The sequence below is a fragment of the Heteronotia binoei genome, chromosome 14, assembly GCF_032191835.1.
Source record: "Heteronotia binoei isolate CCM8104 ecotype False Entrance Well chromosome 14, APGP_CSIRO_Hbin_v1, whole genome shotgun sequence".
Classification (NCBI taxonomy): Eukaryota; Metazoa; Chordata; class Lepidosauria; order Squamata; family Gekkonidae; genus Heteronotia; species Heteronotia binoei.
In genome coordinates, this window is record NC_083236.1 from 58542826 (window position 1) to 58552047 (window position 9222).

A 9222-nucleotide genomic window follows, 5' to 3' on the forward strand; every position below is an offset into this window, starting at 1 on the left:
ATTGCTTCTTTCTGCATCACAGCTAGCTTTGCTAGACTCGCTCAGTTGCACAGGAGCTACAGAGCAAAATCTCTATTTTCTCCATTGGCTGAGGCTCTTCTCTTGGGGAAGAGAGGGGGAGGGCTTGCTTGCTTTGCCAGGCTCTTTTAGTTGCACGAGCTTCTCTTCTGTGTACTGGCTGAGGCTCCTTCCCCTCCTGGTCCCCTAGGGAGGGAGGGAAAGAGCCAGAGCTTCCTTTGCCCGGTTGCCTTAATTGCACAGGAAAGGTACAAATAAAGCACCTTTAAGACCACTGAGTGCTCATGTTTTAAGTTTTTTTTAAACCTTTAATTGTGTTTGTGTGCTTTATAAAGTCTCTGCTACCTGGCATTACATATATGACCAGAGCTTTTTTTTTTTTGTAGCAGGAACTCCTTTGCATATTAGGCCACACACCCTGATGTAGCCAGTCCTCCTGGAGCTTGCAGTAGGCCCTGTACTAAGAGCCCTGTAAGCTCTCGGAGGATTGACTACATCAGGGAGGTGTGGCCTAATAGGCAAAGGAGTTCCTGCTACAAAAAAAAGCCCTGTTTATGACACTTAGGGCTTGGCCTGACAAGGTCTCCTGTACGTCAGGTCCGGGCCCTCATAGCAAATGAATTTGACACCCCTGGCTTAAGGTAACAGTGCAGCTATTCTGTGGAAGCTTTTTGCAGTGTTTCCGGAGGGGGCAAACACAGCTAGGCGTGGAATGGCCAAAGGCAGCCAAACTGAAGTCCCCTCCCTGCTTCCTGCTCTGTTTCAGAGGCTTCAAGAAATCAACAGCATGATTAGAACCGGGGAGACGGCAACAAAGAAGAGAGGCATCGTCCTGGAGGAGGGGTCCGAATCGCCAGCCAAGCGCATGTGCCCCGAGAATCACACCGCCCTTCTGCGGCGACTGCAAGATGTGGCCAATGACAGAGGGGCTCATTGACTTTCATTACCCCGAGATGGCTTTGCCTTCTGACACTCAGCCAGTAGGGTCAGAGCTTGTCAACCTTCCCTGCTTTTGAGGCACTTTCCAAGGAATAATGAAGCATTTTTAACACTTTTTTTGAGAGGTGGGGGGGAGGAATTGCTTTGGTCACTCGAGGAACTGCAGTGTGTAAAGAGACTTCTACTTCCCTTTGAATCAGATGGGACTGCAGCGCTGATCCCGGTTAGGTGGGGAGCAGAAATTTTGCCTCCATGCTGACGCTGGAACAACAGAACGCCATGCCTCTCACCTTGACGTACGTATGGAGAACGTTTTTAACTGTGACTTGGGTTTTAAGCAACAGAATTTTTTTTTTTTAACTTATTGGCAAAAGCGGTAAATGTATAGGAGCCGGTGTTTTAATGGCCAGCTTTTTTTTTTACACATCAGAAAAGCATTAATTGCGTGTTTTTAAAGCTGTGTGGTAAACCTAGTGCTTGTATCGCTTGGAACATGTAGCCTTGCAAAAAAGATTATCACTTTCCTGCCCCCAGATCTCTTGTTTTCAGTCTAACGATGGAATCGCCTTTGTGGCCTTAACTCTTTGGCCCCAGGTGATGGCTGCTGTAGCCATTCCACCCCCTCCCCCCAAAAAACCTTGGGACTCCTGAGCAGTGTTCTCTCTAAGTAGAAAAAGACTGCAGATTTATACCCCACCCTTCTCTCTGAATCAGACTCAGAGCGGTTTACAATCTCCTATATCAGGGGTGGCCAACGGTAGCTCTCCAGATGTTTTTGCCTACAACTCCTATCAGCCCCAGCCATTGGCCGTGCTGGCTGGGGCTGTTGGGAATGTAGGCAAAAAACATCTGGAGAGCTACTGTTGGCCACCCCTGTCCTATATCTTCTCCCCCAACAACAGACACCCTGTGAGGTGGGTGGGGCTGAGAGGGCTCTCACAGCAGCTGCCCTTTCAAGGACAACTCCTGCGATAGCTATGGCTAACCCAAAGCCATTCCAGCAGCTGCAAGTGGAGGAGTGAGGAATCAAACTCGGTTCTCCCAGATAAGAGTCCGCACACTTAACCACCACACCAAACTGGCTCTCGTAAGCTAGCTCATAGATTTTTAGCCTTCAGCTCACACATTTTTGTCCTAGCTCAGGAAGGATAGCCCCAGAGCGCAATAATTCATGCAGTAGCTCACAGCTTTAATGCCAGTAGCTTACAAAGTAGAATTTTTGCTCACAAGATTCTGCAGCTTAGAGGGAACATTCCTCATGAGAGCTTTGGCCCTCTCAAAGGGCAGTAGTAAGGACCATACCAGATCCAGTTAACAACACCGGAAGTCCTCTGGGAGGGAGGGTGGAATAAAGCTTATTCTCATTCCCTGGTGCCCGTTAGTGACTAACATGGGGTGTTTTACACAGATACAGTGCAGTATGCTGTTTTTAGCTGTGCAATCTCAAGTGTACTCTTGGGCAGAAAGCTCTGAAGGAGGTTAGAGTCTGCTGTCTACTTACAACAGCACTTTTTAAAAATATATATTTTTAAATAGCCAAATCCGAAGACAGTGCATGTTTTCCTGTGTTGAATGGCCAAACTGTATTTATTTTGAGTATGCAGTAGCTACACTTAGAATTTTCATAGACTGATGTTGGGGTTGTCAGATTGCTTTTTTACCCCCTTGCTCGAGTTACCCTTTTGTATAATATGGTCACCTTGTGGTTAAATGAATCTAAATGCTTAGCTGGTTATTCATAGATCAGTGCTTTTAAGTGTGGTTGGGGGAGGAGAGGGGTGATATAAATTTACCCAGATTCACAGAAGTTTTGATAGCTAGTGTTTAGTTCCTTCTATTCTTCCAGAAGAAATAAGTCAAATTAAAGGCATTTGAGGAAAGTTGCACATTGGATAGGGTTAACAGCTTTTAGTAGTGTTGCTGAAGAGAGAGAAACCATATTTGTTGACACTATTGGTAGTCAGCAGAGTGGACGGAATTCTAGCAGGAGCTCCTTTGCATAGTAGGCCACACACCCCTGATGTAGCCAATCCTGCAAGAGCTTTCAAGGCTCTTTTGTAAGCTCTTGGAGGATTGGCTACATCAGGGGTGTGTGGCTTAATATGCAAAGGAGCTCCTGCTAGAATTCCATCCCTGAGTGCTAGGGACACAAACAGTGGATTGGATCCCATTATGTGGAAGCAGAAACATAAGCTTACTTAAGTACAGAAGCACCTTTAAGGCCAAGAGAGTTTAACCTTGGGTATAAGCTTTCATGTGCATGCAAACTTTGTTGGTCTTAAAGGTGCCACTGGAGTCATAGTTTGTTCTGTTGCTTCAGGCCAACACGACTTCCCCCCTGAATCTGACAAGCACAGTTATACTTCTGCAGTGCCTAGCACTTTCCTTCCTAGGTATGCTATAGTGCCCAGAACTTGGTTTTGCAAGGTCTTGTGCAATCAGAAACACGTGGACGGATAGAAGGGATTTGACAAGGTGAAAGTGGCCACCCTGGTCTTTTTGTTGTTTTCCTCTTGCACAAGTGGAAATTTTGTGCTGGATCCAACCTACTGGGCTTGAAAAGGAGTGCTAGTTAGAGTATTTGGTTAAAAAAAATCATCTAAGTCAGCACTACTGAAACTGCAAAGGCTGGGGAAAGCCATTAGAACTCCACAAATCTTTTTTAATATCACACGACGAACCCTTCTTATGTCCATCTGGCTAAATATAAGCAGAAGCCTCTCTGCTCCTGAGGAATGGGGGGTGGGTGACGACTGGAATCTGCTACCCTTCCCTCTTACAGTCATCTCAGACCAATAGCCAGCAGCAGGTTGAAGTTGAATAAAGCACTGGGAGAAAAAAGGTGTGTGCGTGGAAAAGAGCCTGAAAATGTGAACTTGTAGTAGGCAACTGAAAGCTAAAGGCATATGTGGGAAAGGATTGTAAGTCCAATAAATTCCAAACTACATATCCTGTCTTTAATACGGAAAAGTGCTGTCAAGTTCCAACTTACAGTGACCCCACAGGGTTTTCAAGGCAAGAGACGTTCAGAAGTGCTTTGCTTTTCCTTTCTACTCTTAGAAGCTCACTGATTCACAGATATTGAGAAGCAGAAAAACACTTTTTTTTAAAAAAATGCAAGGGCTGAAAGGACTGAGGCAAATCTTGCAATTGTTATAGAGCAGGGGTGGCCAATGGTAGCTCTCCAGATGTTTTTTTTTTTGCCTACAACTCCCATCAGCCCCAGCCATTGGCCCTGCTGGCTGGGGCTGATGGGAGTTGTAGGCAAAAAAACATCTAGAGAGCTACTGTTGGCCACCCCTGCTATAGAGTAATCTTAAGATCCTCATCACTGAGCAAAATAGCCAGAGTTTCCGGAGTACCAGGAGAGGGGGGGGGGAGAGAACAGTTGGTTGAATAAAGGTTTAACAAGTTGTTTGCCATTGCCTGTCTTTGTGTCATGACCCTGGACTTCTTTGGTGGTCTATTCCAGAGATCTGAGGAGATTGGGCTAGCCTGGGCGATCTAGGATAATAACATAAAATTCTCATATCATCAATTGTAAGATGAAAGACCAGTACCATACAAAGATTTTTTTCTCTCAAAACAAAAAGTCAATCCCTATGTTAAAAATACGTGCAAATCATACAGAGGGGTTTTCTGCACAGTCTTTTGCCCTATGGTACACAATTATCCGGAGTTTAAATTTCAGAAATGTGAATAATTGTGACTCTTGCCAGACCTTTCCCATTTCTCGTTCTTTTAAAAGTTCATTTCCAATAAATCAATTGAATAAAAATATTTTTAGAGCACATACATTTTTAAAACACATATTGACCCAGCTAAAAAGTTTTTACCGCTCATGGCTTCATGAAGGTGACCTATTCACCAACAAAAGTAAAATTTCCCAACAAACCTGTTCTCCCATTACCTTGAATAATTGTAGTGCGTCAGAATATTAATAAAATTTTAAAAGTTGGACATCATCGTAGTGGTTTGGAAAGACACTTAGGTAAAAGATCTTTGGCGTCTTTAAGGCCAACAAGATTTAATTCTGGATATAAGCTTTCGTGTGCATGCACACTTCTTCTGATACACATCCGAAGAGTTATAAAAATGCCACTGGACTCTAGCTTTGTTCCAGAGTTTTGCTATCCAAGCCTGCATGCATTTTTCAGGGCATGTCCCATCCTATTGACCACATTTGACTTACACTGTGTAATCCACCTTAAGTTTCAGTGAAAAAGACAGGACTGTAAAAACTTAAGTTAAACAAAAAAACCCCCCACAAACTCACCATTAAAAGCTTATCCGTTTGGTCGATGGTTAAAAAAAATCTCCCTGATTATTAAAATCTTCGAATCATAGAATAGAATCAGAGTTGGAAGGGACCTCCAGGGTCATCTAGTCCAACCCCCCTGCACAATGCAATACCTCCCCCTAAATTCACAGCATCTTATAAGAAATGATGTCCCAAAAGGCCATTGAAAAGTCCATACCTTTATTAAATAAGCAGGGTGAAGTCAAATAAATGGTAATTATAACATGTACGGAGACCCGTGGCACAGAGTGGTGAAGCTGCAGTACTGCAGTTGGAGCCCTCTGCTCACAACCTGAGTTAGATCCCAGCAGAAGCTGGTTCAGGTAGCCGGCTCCAGGTTGACTCAGCCTTCCATCCTTTTGAGGTCGGTAAAATGAGTACCCAACTTGCTGGGGGGGGGGAGTGTAGATGACTGGGGAAGGCAATGGCAAACCACCCTGTAACAAGCCTGCCATGAAAACATGAAAGCAACGTCACCCCAGAGTCGAAAACGACTGGTGCTTGCACAGAGGATTACCTTTACCTTTAATGATAACATCCCAGTATGAAATAGAATAAAAACACGATCTTAGTTCTTACAGAGAACTGGTCCACCTGTTAGTTGGGAGCCATTTTGTATGTTTGACCACTGATGGAAACATTTTGTCAGAACATTCGGTCTTCTCTTACAATTGACAACAGAGTTTTGTGTGATGTGTTGTGACTATTATATCTGCCTGATATCCCTTCATGAATATTTTATCTTAGAATGTATTGGATTTACAGTATCTTTTCCGTACACAGGTGAACTTTTGTTTCTCTAGCTTTTTGCTCCTTCCCCGCTGTCCTCTGCTGGGGTTATTAACCACTGAGGAAGCTTCTTGCCTTCTCTGGTGCAAAACATCCCTTCCAGACAAAGAGTGAGATTGATTTAGACTGTGAGCCAGCATCTTCTGAACTGAAGCTTGATAGAATTCAGTTTCCAAGACTTCACCTTGTAGGCCACGTACCAACAATAAAAGCTGTTTTGTTAGAACTTGCTTTCAGTGTCTAGCTCATCGAGGTCTTGAATTTTTTCAAAGGATGGAAGCCTTTGCAGGCCATAATAATGTGGCTTTGTGCAGGAATAGCAGTCCCTTTTCGAAGTGGGTGTGGCATGCGCAGGGGAGAGAGGATTTGAGGATTGTCAGGTTGCTAAACCTTTGAGAACTGTTGATCCAGCTCTCATCATGTGTAGAGAGATACATGGTTCTGCTAGTGAACTGTTCTCTCTCCTCAGAATATATGGCAACTCAAGGAAACACAAGTTAAAACTTACGTTGGCATACGTCCGGCCCTCTCAAGGTTCCTTGGTTCTCTAGCAAGGAAACCAGTGGTAGCACTGTACTCCCAACCATCCTTCCCCTGCTTAGGAAAAAAAAAAGGTACTAACTAGTAACAGAGACAGTAGAAACAAGAAGCCCTGAACGACCTAGCAGCTTAACTCATTAGTTCTGTGGCCCTAACAGAATGGGTGTCCCAAAGTAGTACCATTTGTCAGGAACGAGCCAGCTATTAAACAATGACCATGTGATTGGTTAACAGCAATCTGCGCTAGTGGTATCGACCACTCACATGCACACTGAAGGTCTGCATACATTTCTTGCACAGAATGAAAGTTATGCAGAGGGACTTAATATACTCTCCATTCACCATAGCAGTAGCACTGTGAAAGCGGTTGAGTTATCGGGTCAAGTGGAAGGTGCTTGCGCTTGTAAGGGGGGGGGAAAAAACCTGTTCAGAAGCAATAAAATGATGGCTTATTAGCATGTTAGCCTGGTTATGTACTGAAGCAACTAGACTTGCTCAATAACACCTTGCTATTAAAAAAGAAAAAAAAATCACTCCAGAGAACTTCCTTTAAAAGAATGCAGGAGGCAACTTTTCTTAAATCACAGGTCTGTCTTGTCTTGACTGCAGTTACCAACTTTCCTTTTAACTGATGTTATGGCTCCAACACTGGGACTTCTGAGAATTAAGCTTTAAGAACTATTTTTGCCCAGCTGCTGAGAAATATCTCTGGAAAAACTTCAATCATATCACAGCTGTAAGAATATATTCTGGGACAGGCAAGCTGCACAATTCCAGGTGGATCCCACCCAAGATTAACTCGACTAATTTTGTGACAGCAGGGACATGGTCTTAATGAATGAGTAACATAGGAAAGGCTGCAGCCCAAACAAGCAATGTTCAAAGCACCCTTGTACATGAAACAAGCAACTGCACGTCTAGCTTATAAGAACTGCAATCGTAATGTTATAATGAATGCCTTGTGTCTGCCAACTGTGTCATTTGGGGATTTCAGAAAAACAGGTAAAGCGGATCTGACGAGGCTGAAGGGTCTCCCCCTACTGCTGATGTTGTACCAGTGCCAAAATGAGAAATGCCATTTCATTTACAAGTATATCAAGGAGACAGGTGGTCGTCCAGAACAAAAGCTTTGGCCTGCAGCAGTACAGGATCAGGTAGAAGTAGACTAGACATCTTTATGTTTATGATTTGGGTTTGATCCATCTAACTTTCCCACTTCATGTGACCCAATTCTCCAATGTCCATACAGCTCCCATGCATCCCAGAACAGCCTCAGTGGTCAAAGGACCTGCCTTTTTTCAGCAGCAGGAGAGCTGTCCGGATACAGCCCTGTATTTCTGCTCCTGAAGCATCTAAAACAGGGGCTCCGCTCTCCAACACTGTGCGTGTGGACACCTTTCCTGGAGTCCCAAGTGTTCTTAGAAAGCTGGTGGGGCTTTGCCCAGCAGGGCTTCTGATTGGCTGTGCACAGGACTTTTTTTTTTCAAGCAGGAATGCAGTTCCGGCTGGCTTGGCACCAGGGGTGTGGATTAATGCAAATTATTCCTGCTGGGCATTTTCTACAAAAAAAAAGCCCGGCCTGTGCACATTTTTGAAGAGCTGCTTTAGCAACAGTGGCCACTGTGTTGCTGTGTGTATACAAGAAAACATTTAAGCGATAAGTTCATTGAGACCCAGTTTGGTGTAGTGGTTAAGCATGCGGACTCTTATCTGGGAGAACCGGGTTTGCTTCCCCACTTGCACCTGCTGGAATGGCCTTGGGTTAGCCATAGCTATCGCAGGAGTTGTCCTTGAAAGGGCAGCTGCTATGAGAGCCCTCTCAGACCCACCCACCTCACAGGGTGTCCATTGTGGGGGGAGAAGACATAGGAGATTGTAAGCCGCTCTGAGTCTGATTCAGAGAGAAGGGTGGGGTATAAATCTGCAGTCTTCATTTTGAAAGGCATCCTGATGAAGAGCTTTTACCTGACGGGTAGAAGAGCTACTACTGGAGTCATGCATAACCTCACTCCCTAACATTCCCTTGTTACTAGCAGCGTTGCAGCAGCCATTTTGTGGTGGCGCACATCGCCCTGTGTCAAAATCCCAAAAGTGTAAGCTTAAAAAGGTGAGACCCCTTGATTGAGACGGATGATGCAGCAGTGAGAGCCCAGCTTGCCAGACCTGGATGATAGTTTCTTCAAGCAGTATTATGGGATCTTTTTCTAACTACCCAGAACAGCCTACCTATGGCTAACATGGACTTTTAAGATCTGATGTTAGGAGTCTTGACACCTAGATTTATATGAATATATGAAGCTGCCTTATACTGAATCAGATCCTCGGTCCATCAAAGTCAGTATTGTCTACTCAGACTGGCAGCGGCTCTCCAGGGTCTCAAGCTGAGGTTTTCCACGCCTATTTGGCTGGACCCTTTTTAGTTGGAGATAGTGGGGATTGAGCCTGGGACCTTCTGCCTCCCCAGAGCTATGGCTTGACCCAAGGCTATTTCAGCAGCTGCAAGCGGAGGAGTGGGAGAATCAAACCCGGTTCTCCCAGATAAGAGTCCACACACACTTAACCACTACACCAAACTGGCTCTCATATTTCACTTCATGCAACATACGTTTCCGAACAACAATAACGACAGCAGACGC

At 44.6% G+C, this 9222-nt stretch overlaps 1 protein-coding gene across 1 annotated transcript in view; it reads left to right on the forward strand.

Annotated features, from left to right (window-relative positions):
* Positions 1 to 1486, forward strand: part of RBL2 (RB transcriptional corepressor like 2) — a 33461-nt gene extending 31975 nt beyond the window's left edge. The window contains exon 22 of the mRNA XM_060253905.1: positions 785 to 1486. Within this exon, the coding sequence (XP_060109888.1) occupies positions 785 to 955 (171 nt within the window). The 3' untranslated portion in view covers positions 956 to 1486. The remainder of the gene's footprint in view (positions 1 to 784) is intronic.
* Positions 1487 to 9222: the final 7736 nt, after the last annotated feature.